Source organism: Maniola hyperantus, chromosome 10 (assembly GCF_902806685.2).
Source record: "Maniola hyperantus chromosome 10, iAphHyp1.2, whole genome shotgun sequence".
NCBI classification, from domain to species: domain Eukaryota; kingdom Metazoa; phylum Arthropoda; class Insecta; order Lepidoptera; family Nymphalidae; genus Maniola; species Maniola hyperantus.
This window is the reverse complement of record NC_048545.1, coordinates 1680767-1708082: the sequence shown is the minus strand read 5'-3', so window position 1 is coordinate 1708082 and position 27316 is coordinate 1680767. Positions and strand designations below refer to the sequence as shown.

General features: G+C 36.5%; 2 protein-coding genes across 3 annotated transcripts in view; one reads left to right on the top strand and one right to left on the bottom strand.

The window, feature by feature from the left end:
* LOC117986174 (protogenin A-like) overlaps nt 1-17627 on the top strand; it is a 130095-nt gene extending 112468 nt beyond the window's left edge. The window contains exons 17-24 of the mRNA XM_034973014.2: nt 221-384; nt 1311-1416; nt 1971-2119; nt 3179-3302; nt 4946-5042; nt 5411-5471; nt 6382-6456; nt 7853-17627. Coding sequence (XP_034828905.1) covers nt 221-384; nt 1311-1416; nt 1971-2119; nt 3179-3302; nt 4946-5042; nt 5411-5471; nt 6382-6456; nt 7853-8158 — 1082 coding nt within the window. The 3' untranslated portion in view covers nt 8159-17627. The remainder of the gene's footprint in view (nt 1-220; nt 385-1310; nt 1417-1970; nt 2120-3178; nt 3303-4945; nt 5043-5410; nt 5472-6381; nt 6457-7852) is intronic.
* A 1556-nt stretch (nt 17628-19183) lies between these two features.
* LOC117986075 (serine/arginine repetitive matrix protein 2) overlaps nt 19184-27316 on the bottom strand; it is a 33973-nt gene continuing 25840 nt past the window's right edge. Inside the window, exons 6-17 of one of the 2 annotated variants that reach the window (XM_069501319.1) lie at nt 26912-27040; nt 26177-26320; nt 25758-25865; nt 25232-25476; nt 24848-25067; nt 24401-24480; nt 23683-24177; nt 22716-23097; nt 22140-22242; nt 21012-21569; nt 20359-20489; nt 19184-19327 (exon numbers count right to left, since the gene is read on the bottom strand). In XM_069501319.1, coding sequence (XP_069357420.1) covers nt 19197-19327; nt 20359-20489; nt 21012-21569; nt 22140-22242; nt 22716-23097; nt 23683-24177; nt 24401-24480; nt 24848-25067; nt 25232-25476; nt 25758-25865; nt 26177-26320; nt 26912-27040 — 2726 coding nt within the window. In that variant the 3' untranslated portion in view covers nt 19184-19196. Of the gene's footprint in view, nt 19328-20358; nt 20490-21011; nt 21570-22139; nt 22243-22715; nt 23098-23682; nt 24178-24400; nt 24481-24847; nt 25068-25231; nt 25477-25757; nt 25866-26176; nt 26321-26911; nt 27041-27316 lie in introns of those variants that run through there. The other variant, XM_069501320.1, reaches the window with a different exon arrangement.

Here is a 27316-nt window from a genome sequence, read left to right as displayed (position 1 = left end):
CAGCGCAATAGCAATTTGCGGGACTTATAACAGTGAAGCAGGGATAGCTTTGTGGTTGAGACTTTGGTCCTATTCGGGGGTCCATGGTAGGATTCAATCCCGGGACCTTTAACTTTTTGGATTTATGTGCGTTTTAAGCGATTAAAATATCACTTGCTTAAATGGTACTGGTAAACGTTGTGAGTAAATTAATAAAACAGATTTAATTACCTGTCCTCAGGACCCCATCGTTTCAAAGACCTAAAGTACAAGTACATCAACGCGAGTACAATCCGCGTGTCGTGGAGCGATGCGCCGGCGCGGTACACCGTCTACCACAGCGCAGAGCTCAAGCTGCCAGTCGAGCAGTGGGCCGCTTTGGAGATCGTGGGCAATACTGTACTTGTGAGTTCTCCTTTGTTCTAACAGTCTAGGCAGTCGTGAAGTGACTTTTTTTTTTAAAGAATATTAGCCATGTAAAATGACTAATATTCCCTTTTCTCTCCAACTAAGCGTCAGGCTTTTGCTAGGAGTAGGTTCGACAATAGTGCAACGGGCGGGGTTTGAATCGTCGACCTTTCGGTTTTCAGTCCACTCCTTTACCGGTTGAGCTATTGAGGCTCTCAAACAAGTTTCCACTTCTATATGTTATTTAAAATCTTAGTCTACTTATGCAAGTGACGCCCATAGGGCACAGCAGACCTAATTTGGTTGATCCATCGCATGACCGACTTTCCTCTCCCATTCACCTTCTTCTTCTTCTACTTTGAGGCTATGCAGGTTCTTGATATCCCTGTATCACTGCGACCGTCTCCGATCTAATGTGTTTGCCTCTACGTCACACTTCCTCATCAAATCCTGTGACCCCAAATACAACAGCACTTTTTTGACTGGAATTGAAGTAACATCTTCAGGGTAAACTATATGTTCCTCAGTATAATATAAAAATATTTTAAGTGGTTATCCACATCTTACTATCATAACACATTTTATTTTAGTAGGTAGAATTGATAGAACCTTAAATTGATACCCTAGTCTCTAGAGATAACGTGTGGTATACCGATTCTGTAAAGTCATATTTATCTTCTAAAATACAATTCAATGTTGTGACCATTGATGGAGTTTTAAATTGGCGTCCATTGTCTGTAACTATGCTATGTGGTATGCCAATTTAATTTACCATGAGGTGGTACAGGCTATGCAGTTGTAGTACTAAGAGAGCATTTCAGTTTCTAATAGTCAAGTTTTGGAGGGGCAGAGTGTGTGGCATAGTTTGTAAATAAAAGTGTATCTTTCTTAGATTGTTTTTATAATTGAATTTTTGTCCTTAGATCACAGGCATTGAACCGACAGAGGAGACATTTGTAATGGTGACGGGATACGAGCCTCTTGGACACAGCCCGATACTTAACGTACCACCACAAGTTAGGAATTTAGGTGAGTACATTTGATTTCGGTTTCCTACTTTTGTTTCTTTTACCTATCTGGCAGTGGCATGAATACATAAAAAATATTAGGTGACCCGTCACGATCAAGAAAGAATTTTAGAAATTCTATCCAAGTCAGGAGTTTCAGTCAGGAGCTTGTTTAGGAGATGGTTGGTGGCTATGTGCTCTAAATAAGAGATGCCTACCAAGCAATAGCGCCGTGTTCCTTTGTCAGTCTATCGGGGTAAATAAAAACAAAAGTTCACCAATTCATCACTGCTTTCCTAATTTCTTTGACTTTAAGTTATAAACACAAATACAAGATAGGTGTGTACAAGATACCAGTCTACGCGGTAGTCGGGAACAACTGACTGACCGTGCTAGGTTTTACAAAAAGCCAACATGGCAAAACGCTAGGCGTCAGCAGTTCCCCACAGCTCGGATCGAATTTCTAAAATTCTTAGTACTTTTATGTGTAGCACATTTTGAGAAAATAAATTTGATTTGATTTAGAAAGTCAATTTCTCCTTTTATTTATATGTAAAGATTTGTCTTTCATTGCAGAGGACAAAGATCTAAAGTACGCTTACACGAGTTCGGGAGTGTCTGTATGGTGGAACGGGACTGGCCCGAGAGTGGTGAGGTTCACACAGAACATCACGCAGCCGGTCGAGAGCTGGGCCACTGTCAACGTCACTGGCACCAGTGTTGAGGTGAGGGATCATCTTCATGACCATGAAACTATTCAATGATATATTGAGCCTCAATAGCGGACTGAATTCCGAAAGGTCGGTGGTTCAAATCCCACCCGTTGCACTATTGTCGTACCTACTTCTAGCACAAGTTTTATGCTTAATTGGAGGGGAAAGGGGAATATTAGTCCTGATTAGCATGGCTAATATATGTTAGGCATAGAGGAATAGGCCTGAGAGTGGTGTGGCAGAAAATCACTCGCTAGTCTAGAGCTGGGCTACTGTCAATAGTTATGGGTACCTTAGGGATCCATCCATTGCTTTGCATAGAAAGACAGGCCTAAAATTTTGGTATAGCCCTAGGGACGTGTCGTACGCTTAGTACGAGATTTTATGTCTCACCAACGTTGATAGTATTCGAGTGTCGAATCACTTCCGCGTTATAGTAAACTGGATTTTAAAGTTATTGTTTTAGAACTCAAGTTTGTCTACACATCTACAGCTAGCGCTCCAAGCGGAAACGTTGCAAAATCAAAATCAGGGGCATTGAATTTTTGACTTCAATTCAAGGCTCTTTAGATCCATTTTACTTTGACGTTATTGTGTTTCGACTCTCAAATTCTAGCAACGTTGGTGAGACGTAAAATCTTATACTAAGCGTACTGAGAGTGGTATAGTTAAAAAACGAGACTTTATTCAAAGGAAAACGCCCATTCTTGGCCAAAGTTCATCCATCAATGTTATGAATACAAAAAAAAACTTATTTAATGACTGAAACATTGCTCGTAACGGTTTGTGCGTAACATAACGGCATAATTAAGAGTTAAGACACAACTAATTCCGCTCGTAATGACGATCTTGGCAATGTATGATTTCAATAATCATTATAGGGAAAACATCAACATACAAAAAGGTTTATAAAAGTTCCTCCGAGTTCTATGTCCAAAATAGTGCTTGTTTCTTAATCTGTGAGTATTAGTTAGAAACTAATTTATAATTAGTTTCACTGCTGGATGTACTTTTGCCAAAAACCCTTTGAGGAATAGGCGTTTCCCTTTGAAGCCCTTATTTTTGTTACAGCTGAACAACCTGAACGCGGGCCCAGTGTTTGTGATGGTGACAGCATTGGGCGGCGAGCGGCGCCGCTACCCCACCCCGCTCACCATCCCGAAGCGACCTCCCAACCACTACTACTACTATTTAGGTATTTTTCTACACAACATCATTATGGGCTAATTTTCTGGTAATAAATGAATTTCTTTTAGCACATTATTTTGTTTATTTCACATACACCACTTTACCACACTACACACATATGACATCCCATTTTATACTGACGACTAGCTTATCCCCGCAAGTTCGTCCGCGTCGACTACACAATTTCAAACTCCTATTTTACCCCCTTAGGAGTTGAATTTTCAAAAATCCTTTCTTAGCGTATGTTCACGTCATAATAGCTATCTGCGTGCCAAATTTCAGCCTGATTAGTGCAGTAGTTTGAGCTGAGCGTTGATATATCAGTTAGTCACCTTTTATTAGATAGAGTACGTTTTATAGATTTAGAACTTTAAATTTGCGAGCAAAGCGAGCTAGCAACACCCATAGAGAAACAATAGTTGAGTAGGTGAAGCTGAATGAATAGATGATGAAGCTAGTCTTCTGGCGTAGTCCAATAAAAACAGTGAGTCAGTCACTGTTCACGGTTTTTTACAACAAGAATTAGTTTGAACGAGAAAATAATCATTTAATACAAAAAAGTTTTGCCTATATATAATATTTAAAGCCAGGGGCCCGTAAGTTGGGCCTAACCTTGACATCGTTGCAAAACCAGCGGCTTTCAAATTATTTGTGAAATCACAGTTACACACTACATGTACACTAGTTTACATGCCACTAAATAGGCAAAGGAAAGAGTGTTGTAAATAAGTATTGGGTAAGTAACAAAGTAAATAAGTATTGGGTAATAACATTTAAGTTCTTTGTATATTACCGTAAGGTGCAGGATATAAAGCTTACATTTGCATACTTTATTGTGAGTCGAGTCAGAGTGGAGTCGGTGTTAGTCTGTAATGTGCAAAGACCTATAATCGACATAATATTCCTAAAACAAAAAAGAGAGAACGGAAGAACAGAATAGAGGATAACAGTACGCATCTATGTATGATCTATGTATGCTTGTTATAGAGCAGAATTTCTGTTACCTCTCCATTTTTAGGGTTGAGCAAATACTCATCGTTCGACATCTTACGCTAAAATGTACAAATTGATGTGCTGATATAGCCGGGTGGGGTTCTATAACCTATTACAATAATACCTAAAACATTTCGTTTTAGTGGCCATTTTTTCAGCAATAAATTTGCCTCCCTTGACTAATAACGGCGTATGCCGTATGGTATGCTGATTTGGTTAAGGAAATAGGCATATTTTATATAAAGTGTATATGTACTTGATATCGAGGTAGGAGTAGGGTTCTATGACTTACTAGCTTATACTCGCGACTTCGTCCACGTGGACTACACAAATTTCAAACCCCTATTTCACCCCCTTAGGGGTTGAATTTTGAAAAATTCTTCCTTAACGGATACCTATGTCATAATAGCTATCTGCATATAAAATTTCAGCCCGATCCGTCCAGTAGTTTGGGCTGTACGTTGATAGATCAGTCAGTCAGTCAGTCAGTCACCTTTTATATATTTAGATTATCACAATACTTTTCATTTTGGTAGTCATTTTTATGAAGCAGTAAATTAGTATCCCTTGTCCGTGGTGATGGCGTATGGTATACCGATTTGGTAAAGGCAACAGGTATATTTCATGTACACTAAAGCGTATGTAATTGATGTGCAGGTATAGGACTGGGGTGTGGTGCTTGTGCACTGTGCGCAGTGGCAGGTGGTGCGCTGTGCTTCTGGCGGCGTGCTAAGGCTAAACGCACACCGCAACGGTACTTATTTTATTTCTTTACAATTCAAACTAATACACAGTTTTGGGAAAAAAACCAAGCAATTTTTCCCCAAATTTGATTCTATGCACACGTAAAAAGAGTTGCTCCCTCTCAATGTTTAACTTCAGAAAATAAAATTTAAAACTATGAAAGCATAACTGCCTTAAAAAAATCTTATGCGTTAAGAAACAAATTTGAAAAGCTAATAAAATTGCATGTCGGTGACGTGGCCTTGATGTTTATCCCATCCCAAAATCGCTCAACGCATTTAAGGAAGTAAACTGTCTTGTTTTCACAAAGTTCAGCTTGGTGAAGAGTGAATTTTATGTAAAAATATTGCAAATGAATAAAAAAAATATTTATTCCAGGTCGCGTAGAACACACACAACTACAACAGAACGGAACGAAGAAGAGGGTTCCGAAATGAGGGTAGGTAGAATAAATTGAATCGATACATAGTTCATAACAAATAATGCCGGTTCCAACATTAATTTTGATCACGTTGAACTAGACTTGCGGAGAGAATATCCTGAATGACATACTGAAAGGGTTAGATTAGAAGGATTTTTGCGGAAATTGTCCCTTTTCAAGGTTCCGTATTATACGTATAACTAGAAAGGCGGATCCAGACTTGCACACGCGTCGCGAACGCATATAATATTACTAGCTTATGCTCGCGACTTCGTCCGCGTGGACTACACAAATTTGAAACCCCTATTTCACCTCCTTAGGGGTTGAATTTTCAAAAATACTTTCTTAGCGGATGTTTCAATAGCTATTCGCATGCCAAATTAGCCTAATCCGTCCAGTAGTTTGAGCTGTGCGTTGATAGATCAGTCAGTGAGTCAGTCAGTCACCTTTTCCTTTTATGTATTTAGATATTTGTATTCACTCTCAAAAACTCACAAACATGCGTACGCCGTGACTTGTACCTCTAACTTCTAAACATCGCGAGGAAACCGGCATGCCTGAGAATTCTCCATAATGTTCTCAAAGGTGTGTGACGTCTACCAATCCGCGCATGGCCAGCGTGGTAGACTATGGCCAAAACCTTTCTCACTCCGTGCTCTGTAGTGAGCCGGCGATGGGTTGATAATGATGATGATGATGAATTTTAGAACTAGAAATTTTTACGGAAATCTGGCAAGCCAAAGTTACAGATATTAGTTTCTAAAATTTGTCTATAAAGTTTGGCTTATGTTGCTTAACATTCAAACGAGAATGAAACTACGTTTGTATGGAGAGTGTGACTGAGAGTGAGAGTCCTCTGTTAAGAGTGCCTGAATAGAATACGATATAAGCAGTGGGTGGTGTAATAAAGTGTCAGATGTTGTGACAGACGGCGCGCGTGGCCAACGGCGGCGCCGGCGAGCCGCTGCTCAACGGACACGTGCACATCACCGAGAATCCTGCCGTGAGTATATGGAAACACGCACTCATCGACAATCATTTATAGTCATCACGCAAGGACAGACGAGTCACCCGGCAACTCTGTCGACGGTGACCGTTAGAATCTGTAATTTGAATTTGAAAAGACAATGCCCATTCAAGTATACACAAAATATGTATTTTCTGCAAGATTTTTGTATCACCATCAAATCAAATTCTATCTGTTTAATGACATCATCAAAATATTTGAAGAAAAAATTAACGAAAACGGTTTCCGCACATCAGAAATATTAACCAAATAACACAGGCTTAATAAAACAGTCAGTTTCAGATTTTTTAATCCTAAAACAAATAGTCATGAAACTTATTGAGAAATTATGTTTTTATTTTAGCTTTAATAAATAAATAAATAAAAAATTTAAGGTACAATGCTTCTTGTGACAGTACATACTCCTTTAATTACTAATCACTTAAGGCGATATGCGTCCAAAAAGCGGTGCTGAGACACATTTCGGATGTTCAAAGAATCTACATTTTTTTTTATTATTATAAAAATTTTCTTTAATTATTTAATTTTAATAAAAATATTTTTATATTTTTATAATAAAAATAATAATGATATTCTTAAGTGAATTACGAGAGCCAAAACACGATTGGCACAATACGCATTTTTTATCCGACCATTGATGGGAAAAACCATTTTTATTCGATTGATATATAAAACCAATTTCAATAAAATTTCATATTAAGTTCAATATTTAATACACTAAAACTCACAATTTTTTTTAAATTATGTATGGATATTGTGGCTAATTCTGTAGTATACAATCTCAGGTGAAATCTAGTGATATCCTTTTCCGCAGGGATTTATGAATGAGATAGCAATACATTCACAAGGGTTGGAAAAAAGTGTTTAAAAACATATTTGCTTAAAACATTATTAAAACATGTTTATACTATATTTTAAAATAAAAAAATATTTAAAAAACTAGTTTTAAAGATTTGCAACAATGCCAACCCTGTCATATTATACCTAGACCTGTTATTTTAAGTTGTTTCGTTTAGAGATTGTGTACATCATAATTAGCCACACTGGCACCGATTCTAAGCACAACCTAATTTTAGAGTATCCTCTTCTTACTATTGTAATATGAAAAGGACAGAAGCAGTTTGACATTTCTAAGTTTAATTTTAAGATGGTAAAACCCATGATTTTAGCACGCACTCGCGAACCTACGTTTAAATTTGTATTGTGCACTAAAATTTAGAGTCTTTAAATGTGAAAGTCATGTTCCGTTCCTTTTTTAGCATTAGTAAAAAGAAAAGGATGCAGATACTTTAAATTTAGTTTAGAGAGAGACTAGAGAATCGGGGCCATTGTCTCGATCTTCCTTACATAAATATTTAATATTTTTCAATAGTCCAAAACACCGAACGGGAGGCTGAAGAAAGCTCGCCGCTACGAGCCACCGCACTTCGACGCCTTTGACGTGTCGCGACACGAGCCCGACACGACCGTCGAAACCGTGCTCGACGACACGACCGCCTTTAGCCTGCTCGACACCTCGCGACAACCGGAGTACGGCCTGTCGCGGCCGACCAACCTTAGCCCGAACAACTCCTTCAACAAACTCCCCGACGATAACATGAACTCTGAGCTAACCAGAAGCACCGAATTCCAACTCGACAACAGCAAAATTCAGCCCACGCTTCAGCCTAACGGTTGAAACCCATTCCGACACGAGTTAAAAAGAACTACAAGGGGATAGGCGGCCCCGAGCCGGGTTGCGAATGCAACCCGACACCCCGTAGTTAAGGCAGAATAGAATGAGATTTTATGTACAGAACTTCATTTATAGAGTAGTCGGAGTCACGGGGTTGAGGCTGGATCGATTTGCGCGAGGATAGCTTGGCGTGTATTTGTTCCTAATAGACTTTATTTTCAACGAAGTAAGGCTGATTTTTCGGTAAACAAACAGTACGGGTACCTTGTAATTTAGCTGTCAAAAATAATCGACACGTAAAGTTATTCTCGCTCAAACTCTTAACGCAATATGAGTAAAGTCCATTTTTTAAAGATCATCCTTTCGATTGTTGCTTAGAGAATGTAAATACGACATTTTTACTGCCTTTTAGGGCGTGTATATAGCGTTGATCGGCCTGAGATTATAAGCATCGAGACAATAAGGTAAAAAAAATGGCGCGGCAAATAATAATTAATATAACCTCTAAATATTTTGTTACGCCGTGGAATCGGCGACACGCGACTACGTATGTGTATAATTAAAATTATACTAATTATATTATAGGTTGAATGCAGTGCCTGCAAATAGTACACACCAAAACACCTATTACAAAATACTATAATAGTTCACCATTAGTGCAACATGAGCGTACAAAATATAGACCAAAATGATATCCAAACAGCCCTTATATTACCTGAGTACTAATATGTAAATAACGAGTGTATTTATTGATGTTGAAAAAATATTTATTTCTGAGTTTTTTTCATAGACAGTTCTTAGACAAGCCTTAGAAGCTATCAGTTACCTTCATAATTTACATTCCACTTGAAATATATAAACATAGTATAATAACCTATAATATAATATATATCACAAGCAGTAATATAATTCTACTTTTTTTTTAATAAAACGCACATTTTTTCCATATATCATAACATATAAATACCTGTTAAAGTTTATATTAGCAGTTTTTAATCACGCCACAGATTGTTTTTACATAGACACTTAAAAAAGATAAAAAAATAAGTAGATAGATTAAAAATAAATGTATAAATATTTGAAAGAAAACTATACCTAAATATAAAAAGTAAAAATATTACAACGAACTACTGATATTATGTATTAATGTACGTGAAATAGTTTATGTAAATAAACGTGTTATCTTTAAAAATGTTACAAAAAAACGAAGTAGTACCTCTCCAGTGGCAATGGACTTGGTTTTTTTTAAATATTTGAAACAAGTTCGTTGTTTATTATTCCATATCACAATTTGAATCTACCTCATTTTATTCGTTGTAAGGTTCTTTTAGATGTTACGATTTTAATGTTGATCAATTACGTTTTTTCTAAATGCCCATCGACATTTTGTCCTCAGCGGCAGTTTCTGTTTAGGCAGGTTTTTTATTTATTTTAGCTGTATACGTTTACTTTTCCCTGTTCTTGTGAAACTTTTTTGATTAACTGTTTTTTTTATTAATAATTAATAGATTTGTTTTTGTTTCCTTTTTAACAACAACTTATTTATGGCGCACACGGTACATCCGGATCGCGAACGACAGTCGCTTTTCAATCACACGCGTAATTTTTTTATGCTATTTAATTATATTTGTATGAAGGAAAAAATAGTTTGCAATATTCCGCAAATTAAATACTAAAACTTACAAAAGTAAATCTCCATTTCTGAGGACAGATGTATTTTCATTTTTATGGCCATTAATAGTACCTAGTGGTCGTATCTAAAGAGCTATACCGTTTCACTGAAAAGATTTCAGCGTTAGGCATTCGTTTCGACCACGAGGAGTGACTGTTGACTAGCTGTTGACGTGAAAGTCAAGGCTCCAGTATACAATGACCCAATGACACAATGTGATAGCGAGTGCAATCGGTTAAAAAGAGGGATACCATTGAGGTAATGATGATGCTTCTGCATCGGCCATTCAATATGATGATACAGTGGCAAACAGTTTCACTATTTGGTAGTTCTCTTCACGAATTCCCAAATAAGTGAGCCATCCTGTTTCGATTGGCTAATGTTTATGTATTTACCTTCGGAATCTAGAGTCTAGTGTGTGTATAAAAAGCCAGGCATTGTTGTAAACAAATGTTTAAAATATGTTTTATTAAGAAAAAAAAGGTTTTTTCCACCCCGTAAGAAACCGACACTACTGGGCAAGTACGCAAGCGTTGGCCAATTGCGACAGATTGGGCAAAGTGACCAGTGCATATCTATTTAGTGTGACTCTTAAAAGTCACTATAGCACCCTTCCCGCAACCCGTGTCTACTGCAGGAGCCGTTTCTGTCAAGCAGTATATTTTTAAACCATCATAACTTTTGTTTGCATTTTTTTTGCTTACAAATCGTATAAATGTCAATGTTCATTTTAACAATTATAAGAATCTTTTATTATAATTGCAAATAATATAATCGATGACAAAATTTTAAAGTCACTTTTCTAATTCAATTTAAGTACATTATATTTTCTAGACATAAAATAAATGGTGACAATAAAAATAAAAAGTTTCGTAACTACGAAATATTAGATTCGGAATATTATAATATAATTATTCGGAATATTGCAATTTATTTTAACGTAAAATATTGTAATATTATAACTATCCGAAGCACCTAGGTACAATTTATATTATGTATAAATCGTAAGATGTATTGAAAAAGCTGCGTGTTTTAAAAGATCATTTTTATCGCAATTTCCACTTCTTTCATAAACATTACAATTTTTATATTATAATTCTATGAAGTATTTATACCTACTTATAATATTTAAGTTTTGTACAAAAATATTATTACATTTTGATAATATTTTATTAAGTGTAATAAATAATCAAAAATACCGACAATTGATTTACCTAATAATAAAAATGTGTCTTTTTAAAACACCAATAGCATTTGTAAATATATTCATAAATATGAAATAATATAAACTCAGTTTAAATTTTAATTAAAAAAAAGAATCGCCGACAATGTACCTGAATCTTCAATTACACTAAGTTAACTTAGGACTAATGTTAGGTTATAAAAAACTAGAATTTTATCTTTGACGCTAGGTTTTTTATCACAGGGTCTTAGCTTCTATTTTGACATTTAGGGCGCGTCGAATGAAGCTGGTGTTACGATTTCTTTTTTTTTATATAATTAATAATTATATTGCAATGTTTATGCTTTTACGCGTGTTTGAATTTCGCTGTTGTCATTATAATAATGAAGAGCATCGATAAAATGCTTGCAGTAGGTATTGGCGCTGTTTTAATCATTTAAACAAACAGTTTTTTTAAATTTTAAACATGTTTTAAACAAATGTTTAAAACATGTTTAAAATTAAAAAAAACAGTTTTAAACATTTTTAATAAACATGCTTTGAATCCTGTTTTAAACAGAATGTTTTGTTCTTTTTTAAATAGTTTTTTTACAATCCTGTAGATTAGATGTAAGCACGTAAACTGCAACCTAACACATTGTACTGATTTTTTACGGATAGATTTCGTAGATAGGTTATTTTAACAGCGATTTTGTTTTAAACATTAATTATGTACGTAGGTACTTACCTAGTGTTGAACTATTTTTTATTATTTCCAATTTTTTCAGTCAGCCAATATTTTTATCGAGCTCCTCATTATGTGCCACTGTCCTTTGGACCAATCACTGACAAAATGTAATTTATAACAATATGTACTAAAATATTTCAGTGTTGCCATCTATAAATCTTAATTATAGAATAATTACCTAAATATTTCATCTAATATTAATAAAATCACAATATTGTAATACCTGTGTATATTGTAGCATGTAAGAGGTACACTGAAATTATTTAGTACCGTTTTAATGATTTAGATATGACCCACGTATAAAATCTATTTTTAAAATGTTATTATAACACTTAAATAAATCAATTAACTGTTGTTTTGAAGTACATGGACCCATAACTTTTTATTCCCAAACTTTTTTTTATAATTACCTAATACTTAGGTACCTGTTTTATTTAAAACGAATGATTTGTTTTCTTTTTTAATTAGAATATTGTATTATTTTCGTAAAACCATAAATACGTACTATTATAGTAATTATTCTAAGTGTAGAAATTTCTTTATAGTATACCTAATAATATGCTTTCACAAGTTCACTCTAGGTTGTGTTTTCTTGTTTTAAATACTTTTTAATGTACCTATATTGTAACAACGTAACCACAATATAAGTACCTAGTTATATTTTTACTTTCACTAAGTATATCCTACTCGAAAAAATGTAATATTTTTGTGTAATAGTCATCAAATAGATCGAAATTTAAACGCATAGAGTTATCTACAAGTTATAGTGCCTTGCTAATGTAGCTATCTAGTTGTTTGCATAAAGTTATACAACTTATAACAGTCTTCTGCATGGAGTTATCCAGCACACATAGTTTATGTGCTTGCAATTAAATAGGTGCATAGAATAATCCAGTAATAGAAATAAAATTATCTAGATCTCATAAATCCAGTGATAAACACAAAATTAAATATGCAGACACATACTTAAATAATAACATATCGTGCATACATGCGTCATCCAGTGATTTAGCTAGGTAAAGTTTTTTAGTAGTCTGCAGTCATTTGTCTATCATTTGCAGTCATTTGTCATATGCATACATAATTCTGTAGCGTGAATTTCCAGTGATATGCATAAAGTTACTCAGTGATTTACATAAAGTTATCCACTTCCACTGCTACGCCTACTCCTACTAGTATGCAATCATCTGTATAAATCCATGCACCTGCATGGAAATATACAGAAGCTACAATTAATTTTACATAGATAACTCCAATCAGAAATCTATTTGATGACTGTTGCATAGTCCACTATAAATAATATCCTTTAGTAAACCAATGTAATAATTTATTTCACATTAGCAAATACCTGAACTATGTACAACTCTTTTGTATTTAAGCATAGTTTGCAAGGTTATAACATACTAGCGTAGTTGGCTGTATTACCATTGTACCATTGATCCTTATTGTGTTTAAATATTAAGTAAAAGTAACACATAGAAATCAAGTATGGATCACATTTTTGTATTAATTAGAGCTCGTTTTGTATACGCCATAATACGGTGTGAATAAAATGCTAACAGTTTAAAAAATGCACTTAGTTATTTCGTATTATAGTGCATAAAAATGATGCATGAAAAAAATTTGCCCTTAAATTTTAATCAACTTCACAAAGCAAGAAAATATATGAAAGAGCGCTAATTTTGTTATACGAAAATTCAAAATTACTGACATTATTTTGTCATGTCTTTATATTAGTGCTTTTCATAATGTTCCTTGCAGAAAAGGAGAATAAATACTATTTTAAGCAGGGTTGGACAAAAAACCGTTTTCTAAACAGTTTTGTTTAAAACTGTTTTCATTAATTTTATTTAATTTAAAACACTTGTTTTAATCATTTATTTAAAACACTAGTTTTAAACATTTGTTTACAACAAGACCAACCCTGGGTTTATGACCGCAATTAAATGATTTAGATTGATTTATGATTTCTGTACACCTAGTACAGAAATCATAAATCAATCTAAACTACTATAATATAAATGTACCAACCAACCCACTTTAAAACAAAAAAGTGTATTTAACCAAAATAAGGATAAATTAAAATAGCATAAGTTACTAAGTTATGAATCCATTGATATTACATTACTTGTAATGTATTGAAAGTACAGACTTTTTTACATAATAATATGGCTTGTCCGTCCTTGGAGTGAATTTCCGACATAAGCCTGAAATACGTGCCTCTGAAAATTATCTCGAATCTCATATTTTTTTTTTGCAATATTTTATTAATCGTTAACGACTCAAGAGGGAAGGCGCATAGATTTTTTAAGTCTATGGTATGTTAAAATTGGAAGCTAGATGGCGTTGCAAGATGAAATCTAATATTTTTTCGTAAAAATATCCGTGAAGGAATTGGAAAGATTTTTGGAATAAATAGCCATGAATGAATAATTGGGAACACCAGGGCTTTTTATTTTCTTCGAAAAAAAAAACAACAATTGGATAAAGTACTTTTTTTTGGAGATTGATTAAAACTATTGGCATTATGCTGACAAAAGAAATTGGTAAGTTATTTTGTTAACAAGCGAGTCTTGCCGTTAACAAAATCCATGTCATGAATTTTGGACTTCAAAATTAACTGTCGTTAAATTTAAATAAGGATTAATGAAAGATTTACAAATTCAATCAATTCCATCCTGACCACCTGGGTTTCTGGAGCTTTTCGACCACCCGTTGTGCCAGATCCTTTTTTCCACGTACATGCAAACTGTGGAATCAACTCCCTTCGGCGGTGTTCCCTTTAGATTACAACATGGGGTTATTCAAGGGGCGGACCAACAAATTCCTAAAAGGCCGGCAACGCATCGGCGGTTCCTCTGGTGCTGCAAATGTTCATGGGCGGCTGTAATCACTTAACATCAGGTGACCCGCCTGCTCGTTTGCTCGCTATCTCTATTAAAAAAAATCGATAGAATGTGCTTGATTGAGAAATATGTATTCTAAGATTCTAAGATTTGAATCATGGATTTACTTACCTATATATTGTTTTCTTAGTTGAAACATTACATGTAGCGCCATCTACAGCTTTCCCTATTGGAAATATTTATGTTACAGTGCCGATTTTTCATTCCATTTTAATATTTTTTTGTTCAATAGCAATTTTTAATAAACCCACTGAACTCTACTAATACAAGTACATATGCTGAACCCGGCGATTGCCGACCTGTTTTTGAGTTTTTGAAACAACTTGATTTTCGCCATTTTGGTGCTTGTATAGTGAGCGTCTTCTGAGCGTACTCGGAATCACGAAGTCAAGTATCAACAGGAAGAACATTTGATGCACTTGTCAATTTCAATTTAATTCCCGGTACGCTCGGTGTGGCGCTTCAACTTGGCACAAAAATAACTACCATTTTTAGCGTACTTGTTTAAGTCTATTTCAGTGAATAAACCACACATTCCATATTGGGCTGCAATAGTTGTCAATGACAGATTTTTACCTCTTGTTCTATGTGTAAAACAAATGACATTGTTGGGAAAGGAATTTTTTTTACACCTCTATGATAAATCATTTCTGAAAGTAAAAAAATTTGCTCAAACTGTTTACATATTGTGTTGTCATAAACATTCCGCATTTGATAATATTTAATGATAACGCCATTGCTAATCATACTACATTGAGGCTGAACATGCATCTAGCTGCTCCAGATATAAAAAAATTAAACGTGCTTATCAATATAAGCACTATTAGCTATAAGGTACAAAGATGTATCAACCGATGCATTACTTCTTAGGATTTTCTAGTCTAGATTATATTCCTTTCTTAACAGTGTTGTCTGCTAAACACACTATTATTTATTATTACTTAAGTGTTTACTTCACAAAAATTATGTATTTATTGTTTATGTTTACAATAATATCTTTGATTTATTGTCTTCTTGACTTTCAAGTCCTAATTATCTCCACATCGTTTTTGAAAAAACCAATAGTATAGTTAATCTATAGTATAAAAATCTTTTCCGAGTGACGGCGATGTAAAAGTACTTATTATAAAGCGTCCAATAAAGGCTTACGTTGTATACCACGATTAAGGATTGATTTAAGTATATTTATTGTTTTGTCCCTTTCTTACATGAGTTTACTGAAAGAGAGTGCGATACTCTCAACAATTATGTTTGTGTTTTCAGTTTGCTTGCATATTTTATATTTTTTGTTCTTATTTTGTTTTGGTACGCGAAAAGTTTGGGGTTGTTGGTGGTTTGTGATTTTGAAATCGTATCTATAATAATGGGTAATGACGAAATTTATCAAAACACCTTTGTTAGATTAATTTTTTACATAATCGTATTCAAAAATAATAATTGATACCTGATAGGTACTTATTAAATCACACTCAAAAGTATTAAACCGTTTAATATGCAGGGCTGGACAAAAAACTGATTAAAAACTTTTTAATTAAAACATGTTTAAAACTATTTTTAAATAAAAAACAAGTGTTGTTGAAACATTTGTTTAAAACAAGTCAACCCAGATAATTATGTATAGATTCGTTCAGTTTATTAAAATGCATTCGATACACTATGCATCGTATAGAAATTAGATTATTCAGTTTTTCAAGTGAAAATTGTTCCTTTAACAGAATACATAAACATAAAAGGCTTTTCACAAAATTTTCAGATTTTCAGACCGCTGCAAAATTAACTATGTGTGAAAGTAAATCATTATCAGGTGTCCTCCAAGGTGGACCTTTATGACCCAGATTTTACAAGAAACATATGATACGTATAAATCACAACTCACCATCACCATAGGAGTAAGTAACTAAGAAGTTGTTGTGTAATTATTATACTTACGTAATGTAATTGTATTGTATTCGGTGGTTCCGTGAAATATCACAGGCCCTGCCTAAAGGAAGCAAGGCACTGGAATATTTCGATCTAGAAAAATAGAATTTTTAAAAACAGTCAATGACACACTGATTTTTGAATACCTAAGAAAACAAATTAACAAAACTTGAAATCTCATATTTGTATTGGTAATTGTAATTTTTATGTGCAAAATTATCTAGTATAAGTCCCGCAAATTGCTATTGCGCTGTAACCATGTCTCATTAACATCGAAATGACGTCAGCCGAAATAAAAATATAACATCAGCTCGAAACTTCAGTCTAGTGCTGACGTCACTAAAATGGCGGTCACGCGCATTAGCAATTTGCGGATTATATAATACGGTATTGACTCTGGTAGCTTTGTATCTGCCAGTAGAAGAATCTCAAATAAGGAATCGAAATATTTCAGTTATTTGTAAGTTTTATACTATAAGATTATTTTTTGTGAATATGGGTTTTGGGGATATGAGGATTATAAATTCTAAATGCGATCTTTTCAAAAGTTGTTTTTGTCTTATATTGTTGATTTCGTTACTTAACATTTTTATTGGTAAGTATTTTTTGTGAAACTGATCAATTCCATACATTCAAATCACTTTTGAACACTCAAACCTCTATAAAATAAAAATTAAAAATCAAAGCCCTTAAAAATCAAGGCAAATGCCTACCATCTTTAGCGAGCTTTATGGATATTGAAAGTTAACCAAAATTTTTTTTAATGAATTGAAAAAAATCCTCATGTTCACAAAATCCATTGTATTAGTTATAAAGTATAATTGAATCTACCTCAACCAAATTACCCATTAACGTTGTTTGTAAGTGTTCTCTTGAGTCTTATAATTATTACTAATTAATAACTGTACAAGTAGTAGTGTTTTTGATGATAAAATTATTGTTAGTTCCAACTTGACATTTTGATATGGTAACTATTGTTACCAACCGTATTGAAAGCGGACAATGAAGTGTTACTGTGGTGTTGTCAACATTGAAAACGATATTAAATTTGAGAATAAACGCTATCGTGCCTTTTATTTTACTATAATATAATAATAATAATAATAATAAAATCATTTATTTCCACCAAATACAAAATACTATAGCTGATCCCCGCGGCTTCGCCCGCGTGTATTTAGGTTTTTAAAAATCCCATATAGCCTATGTCACTCAGGAATAATGTAGCTTTCTACTGGTGAAAGAATTTTTAAAATCGGTTTAGTAGTTCCAAAGATTACCCCCTACAAACGAACTTAACGACATTTCCTTTTTTTTTTTTTTTTTTTTTTCCACACAAACAGAAAAAACACAATATTGGTTTCTTCGTGCTCGTAAGCGCTTGGCGGCTTGTCTGAGCACTGCACATTCCTCTGTAGTCTTATACTTACATACTGATACATACTATACATACTATTAATGTAGGTAGGTAGTTTTAAAATAAAATAATTATGTCCGCGTATACCACTCCTACCTCTTTATATAATAGTATAGAAGTATAGACTAGCTGACCCGACGAACTTCGTACCGTCACACGTCACTCAATAAAATTGTTTTGTCTTCCCGGAACCCCTCCACTAACACTTCATGGTATGGCATTAAAGTTCAAATTGACTTTTAAGTATTACTAGCTTATATTGTATGTAGCTCGCGACTTCGTCCGCGTGGACTACAAAATTTCAAAACCCTATTTCACCCCCTTAGGAGTTGAATTTTCAAAAATCCTTTCTTAGCGGATGCCTACGTCATAATAGCTATCTGCATGCCAAATTTCAGCCCGATCCGTCCAGTAGTTTGAGCTGTGCGTTGATAGATCAGTCAGTCAGTCCTTTACCTTTCCCTTTTATATATATAGATTACGAATCTTTTGTTTGGGGATATAGAATAGTGTTGTTTTTAGACTTTTCAGGCAATTTTTTATATTTTTCTCTCCGTAAGAACCATCTTCGTACTTCAAGAAATATTATAAAAAAGAATAAGCGAAACCGGTTCAGCTGTTCTCGAGATTTGCGATGACCAACACATTTGGTGGTTCATTTTAATATTATAGAGATAGTCACTTCCTACCTAATCTTGTATTCTTATAATGCCACCCTGTAGAGATGCCTAATAATAGTGAACGCAGAACTTTGAATTCAGAACTCTCGACATTTGGCTGTAAGACCGTCACCTAAATCCGCATCAAATCATTCCTCTCATCATTACATTAATTATAGAATTTTTATCGATTTATGATCAATTGATCACCAAAAATCGTCAACGTGAGTGAGTATCGCTGGATTCTTCTATATTTATAAACCGATTGGCATGAAACTATCGCATTTTAAAAGCAAAAAGTCCAATTTTCGATAGTACTAAGTATAATCAAAATCGGTTCAGTAGAAGATTCAATTTAACCCAAATTTGTGGTTACATCCTGAAAAATAAATAAAATGTGTTCATGAACAAATATTAGTATTTTCAACTTTCAAAGTAAGATTTATATACCAAGTGGGTATCATATGAATTTTTTTAAAACTCGTATGAAGAAAAGTCTAACATCCACTTGTCGGTGACAAAAAATAAAACAACAGGCGTGTTTATTGTACTACATTTATTCACTGTTTCCGCAACTGCACGAAGAGGCTCTGGCGACACAGTCGCGACACTGCGCTCTCCTCCTTCCGCCGCAGCTTGGCCGCCAGCCGCGCCAGGCTGAACCTCGAGCGGGGCCGCTCTCGACGAGGACCTGAACATGACAAGCATTGCGTTATTTATTTGGTGTCAGAATCAGAAAAGCAAGTCCGGAGGTATAAGCCGGCGGAAATATCTGCAAACCTGGCTTAGTGACGTCATGCAACGCGCTCGCGTTGGCACCGGTACTGGATAGGCGAAAACGGGCGAGCTGCGGGGAAGCGCGAGGGGAAGCATATTCCAGCGAAGTGCGTAGATATTTCCGCCACACGAGTGGATATATAGACCAGAGGGGAAGCTTCATACTAGCGGCTGGCTGTAGGTTCACTCACTCTAGCGCAGCTCACGCACACCACGACTTGTAACGGACGCTCCGTTTGCCGCCAAACTGGGCGCACGGAGCGTCCGTGACACGTCGTGGTGTGCGTGAGCTAGTGTGAAGCTTCCCCTCTGGTCTATAATATCTACTCGTGTGTTTCCGCCATGTTATAGGTACTTACTAGTAGGTAGGTACAGTCCACGACAGGTTGAGATGGCAACAGGGGTATGAGGCGAGGGGACGCCCGCACACCGGCATGTCAACCGCGCTCGCCCGCACCGGGTTAGCGTGGAGGCTGCGTGGGTGTGCGGGGCGTTTCCTCCCAGATCGCCATCTCGACTTGTACTATACTAGCATGCGTTACTTTGCGCAAGTTCATGGTTAACACAAGCCTCTCTGACTGCTGATAGGTGGCCGCGCCTTTTTCCGAATCTAACACCGACCAATCAAATTGAATTTACGGAGTTTATGTAATTAGGTAAGTACTATTAGGTAGTATTCATTAGTAGATAGGTATGTGGATTTCAAACATTTAAATATCAGTTGCTTTAACGGTGAGGGAAAACATCTTGAGGAAACCTGCACGCATGAGAGTTGTCCACAAAGGTGCTGCCAATCTGCACTTGGTTAATATGATGAAGGACATAGGGCCTAACACTTCTCATTCTGAAAGGAGATCCGGCTCAATAGTTGACTGGCGATGGCTTGAAATGATGATGATAACTAAGAAACTAAGAAGTTATAAAGCTTTGCAAAAATCAACGAACCCTCAGCAATCCTCTGCCAAGCGTCTCTGTCCACATTGACCATGCCAGTCGACGCGCTCCGGCCGAGAGCTGCCTCTTGTGCACTGCTCTGATCTTCTGTGACGTCACTTCCACAACTGACGCGGTTTGACCTGATGGAAATATTGGCATTTTCAATTTCACGTGGTGGTAAGGAACGATTAGGCGCCATCTCCATAGACGAGAGGATTGCAATGAGTCGGTCCTACTTTCGTCGAATAATCTCCACGGTACAACGATAATTCCGCCAGCGTGTTGTCGCAACGGGACGCCATGAGACCGCAACGGATCGCAGAGTGACGTGACCGCAACGCATTGTTGCGCCTTTCAACTGTGGCGTAACGTGGCGGTATCGTCGCGAGCCCAATGGTATCGCCGCGAGACGCGACGAATCCGTGACGTTATACTTGTCCAGAGTCACTCCACTCGTCGTATCACCCTGTGAAGATAGTTCCAAAGAGTTTGTATCGAATTTTGTCACACGGCGAGACTATCGCCGCGATTCTCTCGTCCGTGGAGATGGCGCCTTAGAGGCGAGATTACAGCCAAGGGCCAACTAGTCATACTGATAAAAAAAAAATTATATATACTTATCATGTTTTATTTAAGTATAAATAGTTAGGTATTATTCTTACCGATCAGCTGGCCTCAAATCACTTGCGGAACTCGTCCCCTCACGTCTCAAAGGAACGGCTGATGATGATGCTAGAAACTTATCTCTAGCCGCCCTTATCCGAGCGGCTCTTTCCGAAAACCTGGCGTTCATAGCTTCTGCCTCTTTAGTCAAAGCCGGGGTTTCCACCGCGGACATGGATCTCTCGTAATTACAAGGATTCTGTGGCATAAACCTGGATAGTGTAGGAATTGTTATCTCCGACTGCTGTCTTAAAACTGGGAGCAGTACAGGTGATTTTTCTCTTTCCTTGATAGGTAAATCTTTTTTTATGTTTGGGATTATGGTATCTGTGCTTCCTGTGATAGTCTGGATGGTTTCTTGGCTATCCTCAATCTTTGGAGGGGTTTCTTCAACCTCTTGTTCAGGGTGTAAAACGTTTGCGCTGTGGGATTTCAGGACGCCATCTTGTGGTTGTGGTGTTGGTGTGAGACGTTTTTCAACAGACGACTGTTCTCGTCGGGAAAGCTGACAGGCGCTTGCTGATTTCTGGACTTCCCTCTCTAGGAACGGGTTATTTCTGAAATTAAATTAAATGAACGTGATTTTGCTTTAAAAAATAATGTATTTAGAGTTGGTCTCAGGTAAATAAGACTTTGGAACACAATGGAGAGGATTTATAACGCTCGGGAAACGAAAGGTTGACTGAAAAACCAACCGCGCTACAGCAGAAGCACTCCTACCGTTGCGCTTTAATGCATGCCAACATTTTTTTGTTGTGAGCTACCCTTGCGCTTGAGGACAATCATGGTTAATGGAAGCAATGAGGATTGGATCGCGCTTACCTTAAAGATGCTCTTTCAATTTTGCCTTGAAAGTACTTAAATTATACGTGGCAGGCAACATGGACGCTGAAATGACATTCCATCCTATATGCCTATAACGTTGAGCAAAAACCATTCACGGAAGTAAATTGGATGCCGACCACATAAGGATGCCTCAGGATTTTAGTTGTTCTGTAGTAGAACGGTAAAGGTGAAGAAAGGTCGTGAAGATCAAAGTATATCCTATAGAAGATAAATAAGCAGGCGATATAGAAATAGACTGAAAAATCACCCATTGCACAAGTAGTAGTTTACTCATTGATTACCTAATATTAACACTAACAGGCATGTCAGGAGGTCGCCGCCGTTCAGATTTGGGCGATCGCCAGGCTGGGGAAGATGCACCGCTACTGCCGCCTGATCCAGGACCTAAAATGTTAATGCATGTCTTCATCATTTCAACGCATCACCGGCCCACGAATAATAAAATCATGGGCTTACTCTCAAACTGAGAAAGGTTTGGGCCAAGTCCATCAAGCGTGCTAACCAACTAACCAAGTGTGGATTAGCAGACTTCACACACCTTTGAAAATATTATGAAGAACTCTCCAGGGATACAGGTTTCCATTCGACCTTTTCCTTTACCATTAAAAATGACCTACAGTGAAATTTCTCTCTTCATTTATTTATCTCTGAATTTATTCTCATATATCGAAAATATTGCAATGAAAATTGGGGTTTAAAGAAACCTAGTCGAGAGTTGAATTATCTGTTTCCTGAATCAATAAGTCTTTTAAAGCGAGTCTCTCTTGAGCAATTTCTGTTATGAGTACAGGAATTAAGATAAGACATACTGGTTAAAATATCACATAATTTTAAGAAATCGTTGATAATAATTTTACCTTCTTCATTAATTTTCTGATTGTATCGTTGAATCATAATACGAATAGATGGAGATGCTTCTTTTAATGGAGGTTTTCTTTGTGAAGGTGGGGATAGTGGCAAGGGCGGTCTCCTAGACCTCTGCTCTTCCTGAATATCACCCGCACTTTTAGACTTGTCTAATTCTTGTTTTTGTTGCTGTTCTACTTGTCTGCACTCAGATTTGCGGCTAAGTGGGATCGGTCTGACGTCATCCAAGTCTTCAACGTTAACTGGTATCACAGCTCTGGGGATTGATTCACCGCTTCGTACAACAGGCGAGAAGATTTTTCTAGTCGTTTTTACTATCACTTCAGGGGAAACGTCTCTCTGATGTGGTGCTTTGAGTCTTAACACGAAGACCTGTAACAATAGTTTAGTAGCAGTAGTAGATGAATAAGATTTACGTTAAAATGTAGGTAGGTATAGTCCGTAAATAATGACTTTTCACGGGCCAATTTTAATAATTCAAAAGAATTTAAAGTAAGGACTAGAATCTTACTTTTGACATGAAATTTGATACATAAAGTGAATTGGCGCACGAGAATTCATTTTTTACACATAATATTTATTGCGAGTTGGGTTTGCGTTAACAATTTATTAAGATGACGGTCCTGGGTCCTGGTACGTTGAAAAAGTTGAAGGTTACTTGCGTAATTTATAGGTCCCTGAGAATAACCACGAGTTCATCACCAAAGCTGGTTTTTTGATTTTTAAATTGTTATAATTTTGAAATTTAAAATTACCGATCGCAAAAAATGCTGATTATTTTGTGTCCGTATTGAATTTTAAAGAAATCTTCAGCCACTTGCATTCACAAACTACTGTAGATCTAAGTACACTTGGTAAGATTTTCAAACCGTACCTCATTCATTGAAAATTATCCATTTTTAAACTCACATTATTTTAAAGCTACGAACTGTTTAGAAATTGGATAAGAAAGCTTACTTCTCCATCAGAATCAGAATGTATTGATGTGGGAGGAGTTCTTGGCCGTTCTGAAGGCCTGCGCTGTCGTTTACGTCTTCTTGGGATTTCGACAGTCACTGTATCGACTTCTGGATCACTATCACTCTCAGATGGTTTTGATTGCTCCCTTTCAAGCCTCGCTCGAGATTTGGACTTCTTTTTACCATTATTTTTATCGAAATCTTTACGTTTGTTTTCATCCTTCATATCATCATTACTACCTTTACCGTTTTTTGTGTCTTTTAAATTATCAAGTTGTCTTAAGCTTTTTAAACTGGAACTTTTGCTAGTTGGAGCCGGTGTTGGCTTTTCGTATATGACTTCTTTTTGAATATCTGATCTAGTATCTTCTTTGAATCGACTGGAACTCCCTCTTTCTATTACTTCAATTGTTTGTCTTATAAACTTTGCATCTTCTTCTATGCTTGCTTGCCTAGTCATCTTTGCTCTAGAATTTCTTTCTTGCATTGATGTCTGGAAATTGAAATGGGTTGGTATATTAATCCCTACAAATATTATAAATACAAAAGTGCAGTTGTTTGTTCTTCTTTTTTCAATAAGCACTCAATCAATTTTAAGGGAATCTGACAATTGCTAGAGATATTACCTGAAATTCTTTCATGTCGTGATAACATAGAATTTAAAACAGATTTAAAAAATTAACGAATGAAATATAGAAATAAACGCACTGGGCTACCTGTTCACGAGACGTGGTCATTTTGATTGTACTCGTACTTTGTTCTTTTGTCATCACGCTACGGGAATCCGATAGAATGACTGTCGAAAAAGAAAAAATACATTATTATAAATAAGGAAGTCATGATGCTAATCTTATAAGTAACTACATTGGGTTGTACCCAGTACCACAGATTAACATGGCAGAGCTGGTCTCGCACAGATACCTCACCTCAGCCTGCCCGTACGAGTACGCAGATCTCTTCCGCTTCCACTTCTACCAGAACTTACCTGAGCCATTGGGTTGTACCACAGCAGTGCCAGTGATGGCAGAGCTGGTCTCGCACAGCTGCCTGGCCTCAGCCTGTCCATACTGTAGACTGGCTTGTGAGGGGGGTGTCGAGGCTACACTGCTACTAGCGGGGCAGCTGTGCAGATCTCTTCCGCTTCCACTTCCACCAGAACTTACCTGAGCCATTGGGTTGTACCACAGCAGTGCCAGTGATAGCAGAGCTGGTCTCGCACAGATGCCTGGCCTCAGCCTGCCCGTACGTATACACCGGCTTCTGAGGGGTGTGTCGAGGCGACACTGCCACTAGCGGGGCAGCTGTGCAGATCTCTTCCGCTTCAACTTCTACAAGAACTGCTGAACGGGCGTTGCTGGCATCACATTCGTCGGCTCCGTCCAACTGGGGTAGAAGTAACTAGTCAAATGCGTTCAGAACACGTATTTTTTTAAAGTAATGCTATTTAGTAAATTTTTGACAGTTACGTCTAGTTATGTTCCAAGCCGGAAGCTACTGATTTTCCTAGTAAAAAAAAATAAACAGCAATCTTAAAACTGAAAACTTACCGAATGCTCCCTCTCGTATTCGGACTCAAAATCATCGGCATCATTGACGCTCAGACTCGACGCATGCATTCGACCGGACCCTGCAGATGGTGCGACACTGCCATCGGACTGCGTGCGCGTGAGTTGAGAGGAGGGCAGCTTGCCCTTCCGAGCGGCGTTGAGGAGGGCCGACGTGGATGCTTCAGGGGCTATGCCTCTGGATTTCTCCCATTCGTGAAGCTTGCGGGTGAAGGAACGGGAGATCCCTAAAAATATCATCGAAAAAAATTATATTGAATTTGGTGTAGTTATTGATTTCTATTTATTTACTATGACCATAAAATAGAAACTCATCTCTATATATAAAAATGAAAAGCTGAATGTGTTGCTGATCGCAAATCTCGAGAACAACTGAACCGATTTCGCTAATTCTTTTTTTATAATATTCCTTGAAGTACGAGGATGATTGTTACGGAGAGAAAAATTTAAAAAAATGCCGGGGTAGCTAGTTAAATATAATAACAACTGCCTAGTAATACATGCATACCATGAAACTTGAAGAGTCCCGTGGATGTGCGAACCAAAACCTCATCTGGTTTGGCCTCCTCTTCCCAAGCTGGCACTGAATTTGTTTCCTTCATTCGCTTCCATTCATCTGAAATGTTATTGTTTCATATTTTTCAGCAATTTTGATGGTATTTCATATGGTTTAACAGGAAATCAATTATAGCCTAGTAGTTAAGAATTTGGCTTCCTATTTGAGGGTTCCAAGGTTTATTGAAAATATTGCGAAGAAATCCTGAGCGTTTTATGTTCTCGAACCTTCGAGACCATATACCTTTGTTTGCCAATCTTTGCAGTGCAGCGTGCCTTTTTTATTCTGAGAGGAGACCCGTGCTCAATAGGGGGCTGGTGATGGCCATAATTTAATTTGTTTTCTTATAATGTTTATGTAATTTTGCTTACCCCATTTCTTTAAGAAATCTTCGCTGAGATCTTTTCGCGCAGGTACTGGTGGCGGTTGTCTTACACCTTTCATCCTTTGCCATTCTGTTAGCTTCTTTCTAAAATCTGCTGACAGCTGTTCTTCTGTTGCTACTGGACGAGGGGCTGAAACGGACAGTATCGTAGTCAAAAAAATATGTTTATTTCATGTAAGACAACTAGTAAAATAAGTCTGTGATTCTACCTTCGGTTCTGAGAGTCGATTCTACTGATCAGAGTCAGCATGGAAACTCAGAAGTTGCTCCTTCTATGTGTCCAGTAAAAGTAAATGCTTTATATGACAAGACGACGTTGAAATATGTTACGATATAATGAATCGATGATGGCTTTGTATAAGATCTACTATAGAAGGAGTATCATTATTGTCATTGAATTTTAGTGCATGAATGATCGATATAACGCTGGCTGACGCTAGAGGTCAACGAACGTTCCATAAGTAGATCACTCAGAGTCAATGCCGCGTCGTAGGCGGAGCACTGACCCGAGTTTTGCACGCTATACATTGCGGGTTTGAAAAATACTAAATCACTAAAACTATAAAATGAGTATGAGTATTTGGTAGTAGTAGTGTTTAGATATTAGTTATAACAATAACGCTAAGTTTTTGCTAGCGTTCTGGTTACACCGTGTATAGGTAGGTATTTGCAATGAGTATGATGTGCAGAAAGAGAGGAGAGAGATTATGATTATTCTTACCCACGTAACCAAGTTTACCCCTTCTATCCGAGATCTCTCGTCCTAGACGCGTTTGAAGAGCCGCATAGTCTCTTGCTATCTCTTCTCTGACTGCACTTGCTTCGCATCCACTGCTTACCCCTTCTGTATCTGAAAAGCATAAAAATTTGGTCTCTTTAAATAAGTTGTCACTCCTTTTTATGTTAATAGTTACAACACGAAATTGTGGTCATGGAATACACAATGAGAAGAAAAAAGGACCCAGTAGAGTGCCCTAAAGGCACGTTCACCTCGCTGTTTAATGGAATCTTTTGAAAAAAAAAAATCTCAACTATTCAACCATTTTAATCAAAATTCACTTCTTTTAGGGTTCTTCATTTTCTAGTTTTATTTCTCTTCTATTTCTCTTTCTTGTTTACTTTGTCT